This window comes from Phyllostomus hastatus, unplaced genomic scaffold, assembly GCF_019186645.2.
Source record: "Phyllostomus hastatus isolate PE091 unplaced genomic scaffold, TTU_PhHast_1.1 phas_contig_312, whole genome shotgun sequence".
Taxonomy (NCBI): domain Eukaryota; kingdom Metazoa; phylum Chordata; class Mammalia; order Chiroptera; family Phyllostomidae; genus Phyllostomus; species Phyllostomus hastatus.
In genome coordinates, this window is record NW_025333849.1 from 695,375 (window position 1) to 717,131 (window position 21,757).

Here is a 21,757-nt window from a genome sequence, read left to right on the forward strand (position 1 = left end):
ATACTTAGGGCATAATTATACTGAATTATTTTGTTATTTGCTTGGATTCAGTTTAACCAAGTGTCCTGTGCTTTTATTTTCAAAGTCTGGCAACCGTATTCTGAGAGATTTCCCCGTGACCTCAGTCCCCTGTCTGAACCCCCTGGTGGTGTGTGGCTAAAACCTCCCCTTGAGTCAGTGGCAGAGTGAAGCTTGAAACCCGATTGCCCACTCTGGGCCAGTTCCATGCCTTTTTTGGTGCTCCCTTATCGTTTTGGATCCTGAAACTTGTTATGGGAAGGGCAGAGTTGTAAAATGAAGGGATGGGGGTTCATTTTTCAGGGTTGGGCAGACTACTGCTGTGTTATGGCTTTATTTCCCATTGTAGGTGCTGACCCCATACTCTGTTTCGACCCCAATGACAAAGTGTCTCAATACCAGCCTGATAACCAAGACCGCCAATGAGTTTGTTAAAGAATCACTAAATTATGTCATGATTGGAGATGAAACTTGCGGCTGCCTCGTCCATGAAATCTTGGTAATTCATAACTAACTTCTCCTTTCTTGAAGCAATGAGGACAGGTGTGCAGGTGGCCCTCGCAGGGTTGGGCTAGCTTTTCCTTGCTATTGGAGGCCTGGGTGCTCAGCCCACAAAAAATCTCCAAGCTGGCAAAACCTCTGGCTGCCTCCCCTCTTGCCTCAGAAAGTAAGGTGGCTTCCAGAGGTCCTGGGAAAAGTCGACCAAGACACAGGGAGCTTCTCTGAGGGGGTCTTGTCATCTCTGACCCTCTATATTCACAAATAATTAATTCTCTGGCTCTCCAGAAAAAAGTAAAACAAAACACCTCAATTTGTAGCATTTGCTGATTTTCATCATTTAACTCCTCCCTCACAGTTGATTTTAAGCTTCCAGTGTGTTGTCCGTGCAGAGGAATTTAGGAGCGTGCACGGCCGGCTCTTGTGAGCAGCACAAGCTGGCGCCTGTGCTCCACGGACTCTATCGAAGGTGGAAATGGGCTTCACTGGCATGTGTCTCCAGTTCTCGCCATTCCCTGGCCACTTTTAGCAACAAAAACAAACATGAAACAAAAGTAAATGCGAATATTGCATGGTAATAGTGAAAACAAAACAAAACAAAACAGTTTCCACATAGTGCTGTTTCGAGAATCACCAAAGAATTTTAAACAGATCTTTTCTTGCAATCTCATTTTAATGGAGCCTTGGTAGGAAAGACATGCAGAAGCTGGGAGATGGAACGCCAGGGAAAGAAAGTGCTCACAAAGAGAAAGAATGGAGGGAGGGTGCTTTACCATGGACACAGTCCTCTTAATTTAGAGTGTACTCAGGGCTGTTCCTGTAAGTGGCTGTTTTAGTCTCGAGAAAACCTTGTTTGCTGAGAAAGTGTCACAAAACCTTCATATTTTAGCAACTGTAGTCATGCACTGTATAACAACTACGTATCTGTCAACAACAGACCACGTATGTGATGTAGTCTCATGGATTACAATGAAGCAAAGGTTAAAATTGGCATTGCCTAGTGACCAGGAGCTATCATAGTGTCGTAGCACAATGCAGCACACATTTATGGTGATGCTGGTGTGAACAAACCCACTGTGCTGCCAGTTGTATACAAGTGTAGGACATATAATTATCTGAAGTGTGTATTACTTGACATGATAATAAGTGACTATATTACCAGTTTATGATATATTGTATTATGCTTGTTGTTATTTTTTTAATGCATACCCTTTCTATTTATGAAAAGTCTGCTGTAAAACAGTATGCCGTGTTACAAGGGCATCCACCTTGTACATGTTGTGTCTGCCATGACTCTTGAGTACATTTTCTCTAGTGCTTGTGTTAACCTTGTGTTGTTTTGTTTGCTGTGGCCCCTAAGCACACAAAGCCCACTGTTAATGTTGCCACTTTGAGTGATTGACCTGGCAATGAAATTAACTGTGATTAAGGACTACAAAAGTGGAAAATTGGTGATGGCTATTGCTCACCAGTCAAGCATGCCCCAATCCACCATGGCTATGATCTTGAATAACAAGAACAACGTGATGGAAACTGTTAAGGATCTGCCTTATTGAAGGCAACAAGACGACAAGTTGTGAAGGGACTACACTACACAGAGAGAAACTTCTACTGACCTGGGTAAAGACTGGACACAGAAGTGTATCCCTCCCAGAACCACAATGATCACAGCCAAGGCAAAATGTTTGTGATCTTGAAGGAAGAGGCTGCACCTCACTATGATGTCAAATTTGCTGCTAGCTCTGGGCATTTTAAATAATTCAAGGACCATTCATTATTCATTCCATAATGTGAAAGTGAGTGGTGAGTCTGCAAGTATTGCTCTGAAGGCAGCTGAAGAACTTTTGGAAACTCTAGATAAGCTGATTGTGGAGGAAAATTACTTGCCAGAGCAACTATTCAGTATGGATGAATGTCTCTGTTTTGGAATGGATGCCCAAAAGGACTTTCATCCATAAGGAGGTCAAGTCATTGCCAGGCTTCAAGAATTTAAGGACAGAATGACAGTCTTGCTTGTGGGCAATGTCACACAGGCTACAGACTGAAACACTGTTTGGTCTGTCAAGGTGAGAACCCCAAGGCCCTTGAGCACATCAGAAAGCACACACTGCCAGTGTACTGCAGGAGCAATGAGAAGTCCTGGGTGATCTGGCTTCTCTTCCAAGATGCCCTCCTCAATGGCTATCCAGCAAAATGGAGAAGTACTGTTTGGAGAATAACATACCTTTCAACATTTTGCTTATTGTTGACAATGTCCCCAGATATACTCCTTTTACTGGTGATTTTTATCCCAATATCAAAGTGGTGTCTCTCCTTTCAAACACAACCTCTTTGGTTCATCTAATGAATGAAGGAGTCATAGCAGCTTTTAAAGCCTCCTACATGAGGAGGGCCTTTGCCCAGGCTATTGCTGCAACTGAGGAAGACACAGATGCAATTTTGGAAAAATTACATCTATGGCTGCATCAAGAACCTTGCTTGGGCTTGGTCAAAGGGTGAATGACATCTAGAAGAAGACACTCAAGAAGATCCCCCCATGACTTCAAAAGATTTGCCAAGAATGAGGAGGTTGCAAAACCAGCAAGGCTGTGGTTGAGGGGACAAACGCCTTTCACCTGGGTGTGAGTGTGGATGACCATGAGGAGCTCCTAGTGGTGGTTCATAAAGAATGGACTAATAAGGAGTTGCTGGAACTGGAACAGGAACACATAGCTTAAGATGACACAAGGGAAAAGGAAACTGCAGGAGAAGAAAAACAACCTTCAAGAAAATTCCCAGTGTGGAGGTTAGCAGAAGTTTTGCAGACTTCAGCAAGATCCTTATAAAGTTTTTAATTAAAAAAAACACCAAAAGGTTTTTATTTATAGAGAGGAATATTTGGATTGCATTATCTGCTTACAAACGTATCTATAATGAAAAAAAGAAACAAATTAAATAAATCACCATGGACCTACTTCTGAAAAGAGTGACACCTCCTCAAGAAGAACCTAGGCAGGTCCTTCAGAAGTTACTCTAGAAGAAGGCATTGTTTTCATAGGAGATGACAACTCCATGCATGTTATTGCCCCCCAAGACCTTCTAGTGGGATGAGATGTGGAAGGGAAGACAGTGGTATTAAGGATTCTGAGCCTGTGTAGGCTTGGGCTAATGTGTGTGTTTGTATCGTAGTTTTTAACAAAAAAATTTAAAAAGCAAAAAAAACTTTTAAATTTAAAAATATGAAAAAGTGTACAGAATAAGGATTAAAGAAAGAAAACATTTTTGTACAGCTGTAAAATGTGTTTGTGTTTTAAGCTAAGTGTTATTGCAAAAGAATTGAAAGATAAAACAACTAAAAATTTGATAAAGTAAAAAAGTTACAGTAAGCTAAGTTTAATTTATTATTGAAGAATGAAAATTAAAAAATTAATTCAGTGTAGCTTAAGGAAATAGTGTTTATAAAGTCTACAGTGGAATGCAGTATTGTCCTGGGCCTTCTAATTCACTCACCACTCACTGATTCACCCAGAGCAACTTCTGTTCTGGTGAGTGCCCTATGTAAATGTAGCATTTTTATCTTTTACACTGTATTCTACCCTATTTTAAATGTACTTTTGTACATGTACTTCTGTACATGTTTAGATATACAGATGCCATCATGTTATAGTAACCTACAGCATTCAGTACAGTAATATGCTGTACAGGTTAGTTGCCTAGGTGAATAGGCTGTACCACACAGCCTAGGTGTGTAGTAGGAGATACTATCTAGGTTTGTGCAATGTTCGCACAATGACGCACAATGACAGCATCATCTAATGGTGCTTTTCTTAGCACATGTCCTCCTACTTAAGTGACATATGACTGAACTAGAAGATTTTGGGGCTTAACTTCAGTAGTCAGAAAAAACATTTTAAAAGTGATGAACATAAAAGTGATGAGATGTTTTAGTTATAACTTCCTTGCTCTTTTTCTCACCCAGACACTCATGTTTTTGTCTATTTAAGGCGAGATTTCTGAGCCTGATTCCATCCTGGGTCATCTACAGCAGCATGTTCAAGAAGCTACTCCTGACTCATTACACCAACTACCTTGAGCAGAACACCAACATCAGTAATCTAGGTGGGCTGATGGGCCATCCAGCGTCATTTTCTTCACCAAGTTCTTCACTGGCTGCTGAAAATAAAGAAGCAGACCATCACTCATCACCCTCTGAAGCTGGAGGGCCACGCCACAGACACAGTACCTAGAATACAGTTTTTGTGTCATTTTGCTCATGTTAAAATTGAGGACAAATGGAGACCAGTCTTGAAAATTCCCTGAGCAGATAAAGCCAGTTTACTCATACAAACAAAACTTACTTTAGCTTATTATGTAAGACTAATGATGGGATTCAGGGTAGGCTGCCCCAAAGTATGTTGCTTTGGTATATTGATTATTTTGAATTAAAGTTACTTTAGGAACAGCAAGAACACTTTGACCCTTCTTTGCCCCTCGTGTAATAGGAAATATTGTTGTGACCATCTTTGGGAAATACAATGAGCCACACTAATTAATCTTACTGCAAGTGTTTGTCCTGGCATATATCAATTATGAGGAATTACTTGACATTTCAACTACCGGTGGAGTAACTTATAAAAAGTGTAAGCATGGTGTTTCTAAACCTTTACATCAAACCCTGGTAAATTAGCCTTTAGGGAAGAACTTCCACAACCAGCAGCTTAAGTGAGAAAGGAAATATACTTTAGCTTATATAGCCTGGGGCAGATTTTAGAAATAATCTTTAGTTGGTTAATAGGGGTTTTCCTAATGCATTATCCTGGCTTGATTCGAGTGATTGTCTACAACCTTTTTAAGGGTCTTTAAAGTAAGAAAGAACTTCCTCAAAATAAAGGCCCCAAGATGTTGGACTGGCTTATGAAACAAAGATAGAAAAGCTCTATAGTTTAAGATTTTTATACCCATCACCACTAGCACTAGATAATAGCTAACATTTGTTGTACACTAATCATGTGTCAGGGGCTGTGTAAATTCTTATAACTTAGAAAGTAGAAACTATTACTATTATTGCCTTCATTTTTACAGATGAGGAAACTGAGGCACAGAAAAACTGAGTAACTTGCACAGATTCACCTGACCAGTGAGTGGCAGAGCTGGGATTTGAACTTGGGTCATCTTCCAGCATACATAGTCTAAAGCACTACAATAGAGCCCTACCTGTCTGAGATTAGGTTCTTTAATTGGACTTAATGCAAATGGGTGAGCCCAATTTCCTCCAACTTGTATTTTTTACTTTCGTATTTTGTGAAGAGAGGTGAGGAATTGGGTTCTGCAGCCAGGCCCACGTGTCTCCACTCAACACTGACCACTTTCCCAATTTACCATTGTCTGGGAATCATTTCAGAATAGGGAGGCTTGCCAAACTTCACTGAACTTTTGTTTCCATTGAGGAGTACTGAGCTCTTGTTTATTGCTTGATTCTTTTCTTTTTGTTTGGGGGGTGTGGGACCCCAAGGAGCAGCATCAGCAGCTGGTCATTTTTATGGAAGCATTCACTCTCTGTTCCTCCAGCCTTCCATCTGTGCTGCCTCCCAGCATGCCAAAAGCCAGAGGTTCCTTCTGACAGTACTTGGAGCAGGGAAGTAAGGTGATTATGGGCTGCTCCTCTGAAAAAAAGTTGGAAGCTGTTGCTGGGGCTGTTTCCTGGTGTGTCATTCATTTCTTGTTCTTGCAGGATGGGAACCAGAATGCCCTACTTCAAAAAGACTCCTTTAGCTAATGCTTGCCAGAAAAAGCTGAAGACGGTCATCCCAGGGTCAGCATGATTTTAATCATGTTTGTTTGCTTCTGATGCCAAAAAAAGATGATTATTCTCACTGTAGTTTATCCACTGTGCTTGGGACTTAGCCTGGCTTGACTTGCTAGTGCCCTCTAAAGGTGTGGGAGAGAGACTGTTGGGTCTTTTGGTCTAATCTTGCAGGAATTTTAGAACAGAATCCAATTTGGGGAAAGAAATCCCTCAAAAAAATTTAGTTCTTTTTAAATAAGTTGAGATGTAATTGACACATAACATTATATTAGTTCCAGGTGTTCAGGTATATAACATAGTGATTCGATGTCAGATTTTGCAAGACAATCACCATGAGTCTAGATAACATCCATCACCACACCAGGTTACATTTTTTTGTTCTTGCGATGAAAGCTTTTAAGATCTGCTCTCAGCAAGTTTCAAATATACAATAGAGTATTATTAACTATAATCACCATGCTGTATATTATATCCCCAGGACTTATTTATTTTGTACTGGATGTTTGTACATTTTGACCATCTTCACACATTTCGCTCACTCTCTACCCCATCCTGCCCTCTGGTAACAACCAATCTGTTCTCTGTCTCATTGTCGTCGTTGTGTTTAGTTTTCACAGACAGGTAAGATCATATGGCATTTGTCTTTCTTCTTTCTGACTTACTGTACTTTTTGGACCATAAGACACACCTATAGAGGTTTTAGAGGAAAATAGGTAAAAAAAAATTGAAGCAAAAAATGTGGTAAAATATTTAATAACATAATATTTCACCAATGTAAATGTAAACAGAACTCAAAAGCAGCATTAACAACCATTATTTCTCCCAAATTTTTTGGGGGGGGGGTGCGTCTTATAGTCCAAAAAATACATTACTTGTCTTAGCATAATGCCCCCAATGTCCACTCCTCAATTTTTTTTAGCTATGCTTTGAGTGTGTGTAGGGGAGTCATCAGAAAGAAAGACAAGGGGCAGAGAAGAGGAATGGAATTGTCTGAGTTTCGCGTACTCGACCGAGATGGCTGACAACCACCAGGACACAGCCTTTTTGGACCCTGGTTACTTCATCAGTAAAACTAAAGTTTGACTACATAGTCTATAATTTTCTATTCAGCTCTTATAGTCTATACATTTCAAGTACATTTTGGAAATAAACTCTCTCAATCTTTAAAAAATAATTTCATTGTTTATATATTCAGTAGGAAATATAATAATTATAGAAGAAAGGGAAGAAAATAAAAATTACTATTTATTTCACCAGCCAATATTAAGCATTCTTCATTGATTACAGATTTTCTTTTATAAATTTCTTGTGTGTGTGTGTGTGTCTAAATGCAGATGTTACATTTTGTCTTTTCCCTTAATATTACAGTATAAGGTATCTTGGTGTTGAAAAGTATTCGACAGATGAATTACAATGGTTACTTAATATTTATTCACATGACTGAATGTAATAAATTTTACCATCTCTTTCACTTTTCATTTAGGCATTTTCTGATTTTTACAATCTTATAAATAGCATACAATCTATACCCTTACATGTGCATTGTCTTCTTGTTTTGAGTATTTTTTAAAAGATTTTATTTATTTATTTTTAGAGAGGGAAGGGAGGGAGAGAGAGAGAGAGAGAGAGAGAGAGAGAGAGAGAGAGAGAGAGAAACATCAATGTGCGGTTGCTGGGGGCCATGGCCTGCAACCCAGGCATGTGCCCTGGCTGGGAATTGAACCTGCGATGCCTGGTTCTCAGCCCATGCTCAATCCACTGAGCTATGCCAGCCAGGGCATTTTGAGTATTTTTATGGTGGTTTTATTAATTCCCATATTATACAATTCACCCACTTAATATATACTGTTGATTATTTTTATTATATTCATGGAGTTGTGTAAACATTACCATGATCAATTTTAGAACATTTCATCACCCTGTACAGAAACCTCTTATCCATTGGCAGTCAATCCTCACTGCACATCCCCCTTCCCAAGCTCCAGGTGACCGCTTATCTAGTTTATGTTTCCGTGGATTTTCCTATTCTGGGCTTTCAATATAACTGGAATCATATAATATGTGGATTTTTGTTATTGGCTCCTTTCACTTAGTGTAATGTTTTCAAGGGTCATCCATGTTGTAGAATGTATAAGTACTTCTATTTTATTGCTGAATAATATTCTGTTGTATGGACAGGCCATCTATATCAGTTCATTAGCTGATGGACATTTAGGTTGTTTCCATTTTTTGGCTATTATGAATTATGCTGCTATGAGCATCCATATACAAGTTTTGTGTGTGTATATGTTCTCATTTTTCTTGGGTATATACTTAGGAATGGGATTGCTTCATTGTATGGTAACTTTATCTCTAAACTTTTGAGGAACTGTCAAGCTATCTTCCAGAGTGGTTATACTGCCCTGGCTGGTGTGGCTTAGTTGGTTGGAGTATTGTCCTGTAACCAAAAGGTTGCAGGTTCAATTCCCAGTCTGGGCACATGCCTAGGTTGCAGGTTTGATTCCCCACCTGGGTGTGTGATACTCAGTCTGAAAGCCTATAGGAGGCAACAAATCAATGCTTCTCTCTTGTACCCATGTTTCTCTTTCTCCCTTCCTCTCCCTCTATAAGCAATGAAAAAAATGACCACAGGTGAGGATAAAAAAAATTAAAATAAACCAAAGTGTCTGTACCATATAGGTAATAAACACAAGGCCTGTGGGCTGAATCTGACCCTCCACTTTGTTTTATAGGCTTGGTACCTTGTTTCTACCCGGCAGCAGTGCTGAGCCCCTGCTTAACTCTTAAGGAGCAGTTACATTTATACAGTCCTAAAATTACATTCGGCCCTTTGAAGGCAACTGCAAAGCTGATGTGACCCCTGGTGAAAGTGAGTTTGACACCCCTGGTATATACCATTTTTACATTACCTCCAGCAGTGTATGAGGGTTCCATTTTCTCCACATGCTCACCAACACTTGTTCTTATCTGTCTTTTTGATTATAGCGATCCTGGTGAATATGAAGTGATATCTCATTATGATTTTGACTTCTGTTTCCCTGATGGCCAATGATGTGGAACATCTTTTCAGGCACTCATTGGCCATTCCTCTGTCTTCTTTGGAGAAATGAATACTCCAATTGTTTACCCTTTTTTAAAGGAGGTTGTTATTTTTATTGATGTGTACATCTTTAAAGATGTGTGTACACCTTTAACTTTCTGTTTTGTTCCCTTGAAGTAGGATTTCTGGATGAAACATCTAAACATTTTTTTAGAGTTCCTAATACTTATTACCAAGTTGTTTCTAGAAAAGATGTATAAATGTATACCTCCATCTTTAGCAGTGGTTCTCAATGAAGGTGTGATTTTGCCCCTGAAGGGATATTTTGTAATGTCTGAAGACATTTTTGACTTTCCCAACTCAGGGAAGGAGGATGCAACTGACATCTCCCACTCTCTCTCTTTTTCAATCTCCACCCAAGGACATGTTTCATTGCTTTTTAGAGAGAGAGGAAGTGTGAGAGAGAAACACTGATGCAAAAGAGAAACATTGATCGGTTGCCCCCTGTAAGCACCCGGACTGGGGAAGGAACCCGAAACCCAGGTATCTGCCCTGTCTGGTAATTGAACTCACAACCTTTTGATTACCAGACAATGCTCCAACCAACTAAGCCACACTAGCCAGTATATGACTGGTATCTTTTATAGGCAGAGGCCAGGGATGCTTCTCAACATCCTACACTGAACAGCACAGCTCCCTTCCTTCTACCTAAGATGGAATTATCTGGCCCAAAATATCAATAGTACTAATGTTGAGAAAATTTGATCTTTGTTTTATGAAGGTGTTTGTCTCAATATTCCACTATTTACACCCAGCAAGTCTTGGTTTTAGAATTATGTTAAATCCTGCCTGTTGAAATGATTAAACATTATACTTTTTAATTATTCCCCTTTGGATCAGTATGTCTTCTGTTAAGAAAACTGGAGTGTGATACATTTAATTTACTCCCAGTAGCATTTGTTGAGGCCTACAGCATGTTACTTATTGCTAGACCCACAGTGGTTTACAGAAAACCAACAAGACATTAACTATTACTAAGGGTGTAATGATAACAATTATTTACTGTTTTTGATACCTAATATGTTTTATAACATGTACATTTTCACTCATCATGATACACTATGAAGTACATATTGTACTAGTTAGGTTTAAGTTCACTTGTGAACTTGTAATTGTGTCATAGAGACTTGGACAGTGGCTTAAAAAAATGAAGACATTTATTTTTTTGTTGCACCACAGTCTGTAGATAGGCAGTCCAGAGCAGGAATGGCAGCTCTGCTGGATGACGTTTTAAACATCCAAGTCCCTGTAGTTTAACCTCTATTCCAGGGGTATCCAAGGTGGTGGCTGGAACTCCAGCTATCACATCCACATCCAGGCAGCAATGTGGAAGAAAAGGATGTCAAAAAAGGAGCAAAGAGTGAATGCCAAGTTCACTTTAAGGAAGATGCCTAGGAGTTGTTGCATAACATATTCTTTTACGTCTCATAGGCAGAACTTAGTGGTGCAGCCACACCTAGCTGCAAGGAAGGCTGGTGTTCTGCAACACCATATGCACAACTCGAGACTTCTATTACTGTGAAAAAAAAGATATGGGGAGACAACAGCAGTCTATGCACGGTTTTCCCCTCCTTTTACAGGTAAAGACATGGAAGTTCAGGGACATTTAACAGTCATAAGTTACATGGATTAAAAGTGCCAAACCTGGGATTTGACCCTAGCTCTGTCTGATAATAAAAAAATCAAGTCTTTGCCCTGGCTGGATAGCTAAGTTGGTTACCCAGAGCATCAATCTGATATGCCTAGTGTGCAGGTTCAAGAAGCAACCAATGAATGCATAATAGGTGGAACAACAAATTGATGTCTCTCTCCCTTTCTCTCTCCCTCTTTCTCTAAAGTCAGTAAATATAAATTTTAAAAAATTCATATTTTTTGTTATATCACATCATGTTTCACTTAAAATTTTAATGAGGTTCCAAGACATGAATTGATTATAAAACAAAAAATATTTTTACTTTTTTATTTTTTAAATTATACTTTATTGATTATGCTATTACAGTTGTCCCAATGTTTTCCCCTTTGCCCCCCTCCATCCAGCACCCCAAACACCTCAGGCAAACCCCACACCTTTGTTCATGTCCGTGGATCATGCGTATAAGTTCTTTGGCTGCTCCATTTCCTACATGGTACTTTACATCCCCATGGCTATTCTGTAACTACCTATTTGTACTTCTTAATCCCCTCACCTCTCACCCATTCTCCCACACTTCACTCCAATCTGGTAACTATCAAACCCTCTCTGTATCCATAATTCCATCTCTGTTCTTGTTTTCTTAGTTTGTTTTTTAGATTCAATTGTTGATAGATATGTATTTATTGCCATTTTATTGTTCATAGTTTAGATCTTCTTTTTCTTAAGTAAGTCCCTTTAAAATTTCATATAATAATGGTTTGGTGATGATGAAACTCCTTATCTGCCCTTTGATTTTAAATGATACCTTTGCTGGGTAGAGCCATCTTGGCTGTAGGTCCCTGATTTTCATATCATTGAATATTTCTTGCAAATCCCTTCTAGACCGCAAAGTTTCTTTTGAGAAATCAGCTGACAGTCTTATGGGAACTCCTCTGTAGGTAACTAACTGCTTTTCTCTTGTTGCTTTTAAGATTCTCTCTTTATCCTTATTTACCTTTGGCATTTTAATCATAATGTGTCCTGGAGTGGGCCTCTTTTCATCCATATTGTTTGGGACTCTCTGTACTTCCTGGACTTGCATGTCTATTTCCTTTGCCAAATTAGAAAACTTTTCTTTCAATATTTTTTTCACATAGATTTCCAATTTTTTGCTCTTTCTCTTCTCCTTCCAGAGCTCCTATGATGTGAATGTTGGACCTTTGAAGTTGTCACAGAGACTGCTTATCCTATCCTCATTTAAAATTTTTTTTTCTTGTTGTTCTGATGGTTGTTTTTTGCTTCCTTATGTTCCAAATCATTGATTTGATGTTCAGCTTCATCTATTTTATTTTTGTTTCCCTGTAAATTGTTCTTTATTTCATTTAGTGAATCCTTTGTTTCTGCTTGGGTCTCTTCTATGCTGTTGAGGTTCTCACTAAGTTTCTTGAGCATCCTTCTAACCAGTGGTTTGAACTCTGCATCTGATAGATTGCTTGTCTCCATTTTGTTTACTTCTTTTTCTGAAGTTTTGATCTGTTCTTTCATTTGAGCCATGTTTCTTTGTCTTCTTACTTTGTCAGCTTCCCTGTGTTTGTTTTTATGTATTAGGTAGAATTGCTATGACTCCTGACTTGGAAGCCTGGCTTAATGTAGTAGGTGTCTTATAGGGTCCCATGGCACAGCCTCCTCTATCACCCAAGCTGGGTACTTGTGGTATACCCTTTGTGTGGGCTGAGTAAACTCTCCTCTTGTTTTTGAGCCTTGGTTGCTGTTGGCAGATCAATGGGAGGGATTTACCTAAGTCAGTCAGCTGCAAGGACTGACTGTGACCACTGGCCATCAACCTCCACTCTCCTTGAAGGATCAGCTGTGCAGGGGCAGGCTGGTGGTGCTTTGATGTGGTTCTTAGCTGTCCACTGTGTGTGTAGGCTCTGGACTTTCCTGGGTGGTACAGGCTAAGGTCAGCCCCCACCTGTGTTCTGCTCAGGGCACCCTGCATGAGCTACAGAGCAACTTGAGGTGGCTGCTACTTGTGCTGGGCTTGGAGATTCCAAGGCGAAGTCAAGCTGTGAATCTAGGCTGGTTTCCACTAGTGCTTTTCCTGGGGCCACTTAGCAAGTGGTAGGGAGGCTAGGGGCTCACTGAGGCCATCTGTTACCTGTTTGAGAGGATTTAGGAAGTTGTAAAGCATGAGCCAAAATCAGCTACTCATATAGAAATGTCACTGAGGTGGGGCCATAAGTTGGGTGGAATGGAATCTTAGGGGGTCTCCAGAACAAGGCAAACAGTGTTAGCCAGGTTGATGCAGTCTCAGATATGGCAACCACCTGCTGGCTCTGTGGCACGGTGTGGGGAGGGCCCAGAAAAGAGACAGTGGCCTCCACCCACATTTCTTCCTGTGAGAAATATGTTCCCCTGCTCTTGCCTTGATGCCAGACACTTCAGTTCTATGTATGCCACTGTTGCCTTTCAAGCTGCTACCCCAGTGCTGAAGTTAGAGGGATTGTATCTGAGTAAGTCAGTGTGTGGGTTCTTTAAGAACTGCCTGGAACTCCAGCAGTTTCTTCCACCAATTCAATCCCCACTGGTTTTTGCAGCCAGAAGTTATGGGAACTTACTGTATTTTACCATGTATAATATGCACCCATGGCTTAGTGCTACCCATGTGTAATGTGTACCCTTATTTTTCCCTCAAAAATTTGGGCAAAAGGATGCACATTATTCTTGGCAAAATATGGTATCTTCCTGGCAATGGCACCCTGAGCTGGGGGACCTTTTGTGGGGCTGGAACTCCTGTCTCCCAAGATATAACTCCTGAATTTTACCCACTGCACACAGAACCAGTCCGTTCTGCATCTCCACCCCTCCTACCAGTCTAGATGGATGTGATTTCTTTAATTCTGTAGTTGTCGGACTTCCATTCAACTCGATTTCTGATGGTTCTCAGTGATGACTGTTGTATTGTTTAGTTGTAATTTTGATGTGGTTGTGTGAGGAGGTGAGCTGTGTTTACCTATGCCCTATCTTGACTTGAAGTCCTTAGATATTTTTAAAGTGTTAGACTATGTGGTAGAGAGCTATCCTGGCTGTGGTTTTAAAAGCTCCCATGTGCTAACCTCAGACTATAGCTGTGAGTCAGCCTGCTAGAGAGAGTATGCAGTACCCTGAGTGGCAGAGGCCCCTTACTGGGGCAGAGAGTTAGTCAGCTCATCAAAAAGGCTGGTTAAACAGCAGAAACAGAAATCAGGAAAAAAATCTCATTTGACATAGCAAAAAGAAAAATAAAATACCTAGGAATAAATCTAACCAAGGAAGTAAAAGACCTGTATAAAGAAAACTACACAACACTGAAGAGAGAAATTAAGCAAGACACAAACAAATGGAAACATATAGCATATTCATGGATTGGAAGAATTAACATCATCAAAATGTCCATACTACCCAAAGCAATTTACAGATTCAATGCAATACCTATTAAAGTACCAATGGCATATTTCACAGACTTAGAACAAACACTTCAAAAATTTATATGGAACCATAAATGACCTGAATAGCTGCTGCAATTTTGAGAAAGAAAAGACAAGTAGGAGGGATCACAATACCTGATACCAAACTGTATTACAAGGCCACTGTAATCAAAACAGCCTGGTACTGGCATAAAAACAGGCACATGGACCAATGGAACAGAACAGAGAGCTCAGAAATAAACCCAAGTCTCTATGGTCAATTAATATTTGACAAAGGGGGCAGCAACATCAAATGGAGTAAAAATAGCCTCTTCAACAAATGGTGTTGGGAGAACTGGACAGCTACATGCAAAAAAATGAAACTTGAGCACCAACTTACACCATACACAAAAATAAATTCAAGGTGGATAAAAGACTTAAATATAAGCCATGTCACCATTAAAGTCCTAGAGGAAAACATAGGTAAGAAAATCTCAGATATTTCACACAGAAGCATTTTTTACTGACATGTCCCTTAGAGCAAGGGACATAAAGGAAAGAATAAACAAATGGGATCTTATCAAAATAAAAAGCTTCTGCATGGCTAAATAAAACAGTATTAAAATAAAAAGAGAACCAACTGTCTGGAAAAACATATTAGCCAATGATACCTGAGACAAGGGTTTAATCTCCAAAGTATATAAAGAACTTACAAGACTCCACTCTAAGAAGACAAGCAACCCAATTAAAAAATGGGCAAAGGAGTTGAACAGACACTTCCCCAAGGAGGACATACAGAGGATCCAGAAATACATGAAAAGATGCTCAATATCGCTAGCTATCAGAGAGATGCAAATTAAAACCACAATGAGATACCACTTCACACCAGACAGAATGGCCATCATAAACAAAGCAACAAACAACAAGTGTTGGAGAGGTTGTGGAGAAAAGGGGACCCTAGTGCTCTGTTGGTGGGACTGCAGACTGGTACAATCACTATGAAAACAGTATGGAATTTTCTCAGAAAACTCAAAATGGATCTGCCTTTTGACCCTGCAATTCCACTGCTAGGATTATATCCTAAGAACCCTAAAATACCAATCCAAAAGAACCTATGCACCCCAATGTTCATAGCAGCACAATTTACAATAGCCAAGTGCTGGAAGCAACCTAGATGCCCTCAGTAAATGAATGGATCAAAAAACCATGGTACATTTACACAATGGAATTCTATGAAGCAGAAAGAAAGAAGGAGCTCCTACCCTTTGCAACAGCATGGATGCAACTGAAAAACATTATGCTAAGCGAAATAAGCCAGACAGTGAAAGACAAATACCATATGATCTCACCTTTAACAGGAACCTAAACAACAAAACAAAGAAACAAGCAAAATATAACCAAAGACACTGAAATAAAGAACAGGCTGACATAGTTCAGAGGGGAGAGGAGAGGGAATTTGGGGGGAATTTCAGGGGAAAAGGGGAAGGGTTTACAGGAACGAGTATAAGGACACATGGATAAAAACTAGGGGTGGGTGGAAATGGGAGGGAAGAGGGGAGGGTTGGGTGGGTGGGTTGGGATGGGAGTAAAAGATAGAAAATTGCACTGCAACAACAATTTAAATAAAATTTTTTAAAAATTCACCAATTAAAAAAAAGGCTGGTTAAATAATAACAACAAAATATTGGTTAAATCTGGGGAAAATAGAGGGTCACACATACCTTAATATTTTTACTTAAATTATTGTTTAAGTAAAATTCCAAACACAAAGCAATCAGAATAGAATAAAGTATCCTCATGATACTATTCAACAATGATCAACACTTGCCATTCTTCCTTTATCTCTAACTTCATCTTCTCCCCATCCCCACTCATGTTTTTAAATTCCGTTTTCTTTAGGTAAAATTTACATACATTAAAATACAGTAATCTGGAACTGTACAATTTTGACAAATGGAGACAATGTATGCTCCATAATCTTATCAAGATATTGAACATTTCCTGAGTCCTATCACTGTAGATCAGTTTTGCCTGTGATAGAATTTTATATTAATGAAATCATGTAGTATGGGTTCTTTTATGTCTGGCTTCTTCCTCAGTGTCATGTCTGTGAGAGTCACCCTTGTTGCTACATGCATTACTTTTTTGCTGCTGAATATTATTTCATGTAAGAAAATATCACAGTTTGTTCATTCATTCTTCTCTTAACGGATATTTGGTTTTCCATTTTGGATTATCATGACAAATGCTGCTACGAATATCTTTGCCTAGGGATTTTTGTGGATGTATGTTTTCATTTCTTTAGGTTTATATCCAGGAGTGAATTTCCTGGGTCAGAGGGTAGGTGTATTAAACATTTTATTTTAACTTAAAGCACATAAAAGTATAGTCCTTTTCCAACCTTTTGATGTGGGGCTAAGTCTTTCCTTTTAAGAATGGGTCCACTGATTGGAACTGCAGCTTGTCTATCTTACATAAATCACATCATCAACTACAAGATGTAGTTTTTATTTCTTTAAAAATAAGTGAGAACTTAAAGACATTTAAAAGCAATCTGAATGCAGAATCTTTTTGAATTTTCAAAATCCTCCTATAATTTCTTACAGTTATCTTGTCCACATGTAATTCTACTATAATATTTTTTATCAATCTGCCCTTATTGATTCTTTCCAAAGCATTCACTTTAGTTTTTATAATAGTAACAACTCTCTTTTCATACAAGATTTTATTGGTTTATATCATTTTTAGTTCAATTGAGTAAGCATACTAATAAATACAACTGACATAAACAAGGTTCGGAACAATACAATGCTTCTTCATAACCACAGAATGCAACTGGCAGGAAGAAACACAGGGTACATAATAGAGGGGAGGAACTTTATATTTGGTAGTAGATATTTAGTAAGCATACTCACTGATTTGTAGACAGTTTGTTTTGCAAAGAACACAAAAAATGCCAGTTTGCTCTGGTTACTGTTACTAGATAGTGAGTATTCCCACATTTAACAGCTTAATGTAATTATTTTATTACGCTCATGGGTTCTGAGGGTTATAAATTTGGACAGGGTTTGGTAAAAAAAGACTTATATATGCTTCTCTCAGCTGGGAAGCCTTGATGGATGAGGGTGACAATGACTAAAGACTGGAGTCATCTGAAGGTCTCTTTATTTCACATCTGGCAACTGATGTGAGCTACTGGCTGGGACCTCAGATGGGGCTGTGAATTGAAGCCTCTCCACATGGCTTGGACTTCCTCACAGTACAGAGGTCTTCTTACTTGATGACTCAGGGCCTCAACAGAGTGTCCCAGTGAATTTGTAGAAGATAATTGGTTTTTTGTTTGTTTATTTTACCTAGTGTAGAGTTACTTCTTTTCATTAAAAATAAATGATATTGAGCATCTTCTTATGAATATATATTTTTTGCCATCCATGTATCTTTTTTGGTGGAATGCCTGTTCCAATCTTTTACCAATTTTATAAATGGATACCTTGCTTTCTTATTGTAGAGACTAGAAAGTTACCAATGTATTCTGTATAAAAGTGCTTTGATTTTTGCTGATTTGATTTGCAACTTCCCTCCCAGCCTGTAGCTTGTGCTCTTTTGCCCAACAAACATTTTAATTTTGGTGAAGCTCAATTGAGCTCTATTTTCTTTTATGGATTGTGCCTTTGGTATCATATTTAAATTTGCTTTTTTTGCCTAATCATAGACCACAAACATTTTTTCCTGTTTTCCTCTGAAAATTTTATATTTAGATCTATGATGCATTTTCAGTTCATTTTTTAAAAGATTTTATTTATTTTTAGAGAGGGAAGGGAAGGAGATAGAGAGAGAAAAAGAGAAACATCAATGTGCGGTTGCTGGGGGCTGTGGCCTGCAACCCAGGCATGTACCCTGACTAGAATCGAACCTGCGACACTCAGTTAATTTTTATATAATGTGTAAATTTAGGTTGAAGTTCATGTGTTTGTGTATGAATGTCCAATTGTTCAAATACCATTTGTTGAAAGAAATGATCTCTTTCCTATTGAATTGCTACTGCATGTTTGCCAAAAATCAACTTGCCATCCTTGTGTTACTGAACCTTCTATTCTGTTTCATTGATTTATGTGTTTATGCCTCTGCCAAAGCACATTAATTATCTTTACTTCTATTGCTATAGTAAGTTTTAAAATCAGGTTATACTCTTAGAACATCATCTAGTGATTTAGTTACTTTACCTTTTCATATAAATATTAGATATAGCTTGTCTGTGTCTACAAAGAATTCTGCTAGGATTTTTCATAGGAATTGTGGTAAACCTATAGATTAGTTTGAACAGAATTGTCATTTTTACTCTGTTGAGTCTTAACAATCCACAAAGATGATATGCCTGTCCATTTATTTAGATCTTTGATTTCTTTCATTCAGGTTTTGTAGTTTTTAGCATACAAATCCTGTCATGTTTTGTTAGATTTATACCTAACCTTTTCTGTCTTTCTTCTCTTTTCTCCCCAGCAATTATTATTGTATTGTGTTTTACTTTCACTTTCCAAGTGTCCATTGCTAGTATAAAAAACACAGTTAATGTGTGTGTGCTGATTGTACATCCCATGGCTGCACTAAAACCACTTATCAGCTCTAAGAATTTTGTTTTCTGTAGATTTCTTGGGATTTTCTACATTGGCAGTTATCCATCTAAAAAAAAAAGAGGACAGTTTTATTTCTTTTTCTTTTTTTTTCTAACCTGTGTCCCTTTTATTTCCTTTTTTCGCCTTATGGCACTGGCTAAGACCTCTGACACTACACTGAATAGGCATTATGAGAACAATAATCTTTGCCTTATTCCCAGTCTTAGGTCTTTACCACTCATTAAAGTGTTAGTTGTAGGTATACAATGTCACTTTTTGTGGCTGCATAATGTCCTGGGATATTTAGCCAATACTTCTATTAGGCATTTAGCTTGTTTCTTATTTTTTTGCTATTATAAACAATGTTTCAATGAATGTTCTTACAGCAAAAGCTTTATGCACATCATAATTGCCAAATATGTCAAATATTATCTACACTCTCTACTTCCCTCCCTTTACTGTAGATGAAAGGTCCTTGTTCCCTTGCAAGGCCACTAGTCCTCTGGCTTCCATCTCATCTTGCATGTTATTATCTCCTTTCTTTTTTTATCACCAGTTTCCCTCTCACTCCTGGATCCTTCTCATCAGCATACAAACAAACTCTAGTATGTGCCATTAAAAAACCTTCCTTCTTTGTTTCTTTGTTTTTCTCCAACTTCTGCATCCTCTCTCTGTGCCTTTCATGGAGCTTCTTGAAAGAGTTTTCCTTTATCACTTTCTCTACTTCCTCACTTCACATGCTTTTGTCAACCCGTTCCAATCAGCCTCTGTTCTCACCTGTCCACTGAGACTGTTTGCCAAGGTTAGCAATGACCCTTATGCTGCCAAACCAGTGGTCACTTTCTGGTTCTTATTTTGATGGTCACCCGTTGACTCTTCTTGGAACACCTTCTTTATGTGACTCATAACACTACACCCTTATTTCCTTCTACTTCACTGGCTGCTGCAGAACACATCTGCTAATTGATCTCCCTACCAGCCACGGCATCAGGATTGTGTTACTTTAGTAAAATCAACCTCTTTATAAATTACAGAACAGTTTATATAACAAAGACATTTTATGATTCCTAAAAGGTTTTAAAGAACTTGTCTCTAAAATTACATGGATCAGCATATTTTTTGGAGGTGATTATTAATTGATATAGTCAGTTTAATATATACCTATTAACCTATCAATATTTTCCTATTTCTCTTTTGCCTGATTCTTCTCTCCTTGTTGGACATTGACTTAAAGCATGGATTAATAGATGGTTTAATTTATTTATTTTGCATTTAATAGACCCTATTGTTTTCATTCTAATCTATTTTATTTCGGTCAGTCTATAGGATGTTGTTCTATAAGATGAATGAGAAGGGCTGCAATGCTAAGCAGTGAATCTTTCCCACACAGACTGTAGGATTAAGGGAAATAAAGGAAAGTATAAGATCTCTGGGGTTTTTCCATACTCCTTTTCCATCTGGCACCAGTTGCAGAATTGTTTGAAATGACCCTGGGACTTTGGAGATGAGACCTTTAAAGAAGAGATTAAATTAAAATGAGGCCTTTAGGGTAAATCCTAATCCAATCTGACTGGTGTCCTTATAAGAGGGAATTTGGACACACAGAGATGCCGGGGTGCTCACACAAAGGGAAAGACCATGTAAGGACCCTAAGAGAAGGAAGCTATCTGCAAGCCAAGGAGACAGGCCTCAGAAGAAACAAAACATGCTAACATCTTGATCTTAGACTTCTAGCCACTTGAACTATGAGAAATACAATCCTGTTGTTTAAGCCTCCCTGTTCGAGGTATTTTGTTATGGCAACCAAGACACCAAGTAAAGCCTGTTCCTTAGCTCATGATATGCGATGTGTGGAGTTTACTCGAAGCCTAGTGGTGGACAAGTAGGTGGTGTTTGGAATGGGCCTCATATGCATGATCTGAACCTAAACTCCTGCCAACTCCCACAGTAAAAAAATAAAACAAAACAAAACTCATGCATATCAAGAAATGTCAATAGAAGTTGTCAATAGTGTAACGGTAATAGGAGTAGCTGAGGGAGAGGAGCTGCTATACTAACAGCATCAGCGCTTTATGGCAGCCAGTCCCAAAGATCTCATTATGTTAAATGTATAGGTAAGAAAACTGAAGCTCAGGGAAGTTAAGTGGACTGCCTAAGTTCTACCCTAAGTGTTAGAAGCAAGACCAGTACCATTACAACATGGTCTTGAATATGAAACTACTTTACTGATCACCCCGACCAGGAAAGATACCACAATGCATGCTGGGAACTTTTCTGTAGCTGAGAGGGAACTATAAAGATCCAGCCACTACTCCCCCCTGGTGGCCAATGGGTGCATGTACAGCAACAGAAAGATAGTGAGTGGGATGGCAATATGAACCAGGTAAGGATGTTTTAGTTCCCTGAAGATTTTTATGGTCATGAATCACTGTGTAATGAGTAGTGGTAGTAGTGTCAATGATCAAAGCATAAATTAATTCCTAAAGAGAAGAAAGAGCTTTATGGCTGAGAATTTTTATTTAAGAAGAGTTTTAGGAGCAGTCATCTGGATGGGAGTTGCGGCTGGATGCACAATTTTACTTAGATTATATGTGTTACTGGGGTGGCTTAGGATGTGGGGAGATTTTGTCCTTGCCAGGTTTACTTTCCCAAACTGCCTCTGCAGTGTTTCCCCTGCTTGGTGTT

General features: G+C 38.7%; 1 protein-coding gene across 1 annotated transcript in view; it reads left to right on the forward strand.

Moving 5' to 3' along the window:
• The window catches only part of HSD17B3 (hydroxysteroid 17-beta dehydrogenase 3), an 83,679-nt gene that overhangs the window by 38,406 nt on the left and 23,516 nt on the right, over positions 1–21,757 (forward strand). The window contains exons 10-11 of the mRNA XM_045839809.1: positions 368–517; positions 4,500–4,614. Of these exons, the coding sequence (XP_045695765.1) occupies positions 368–517; positions 4,500–4,614 (265 nt within the window). The remainder of the gene's footprint in view (positions 1–367; positions 518–4,499; positions 4,615–21,757) is intronic.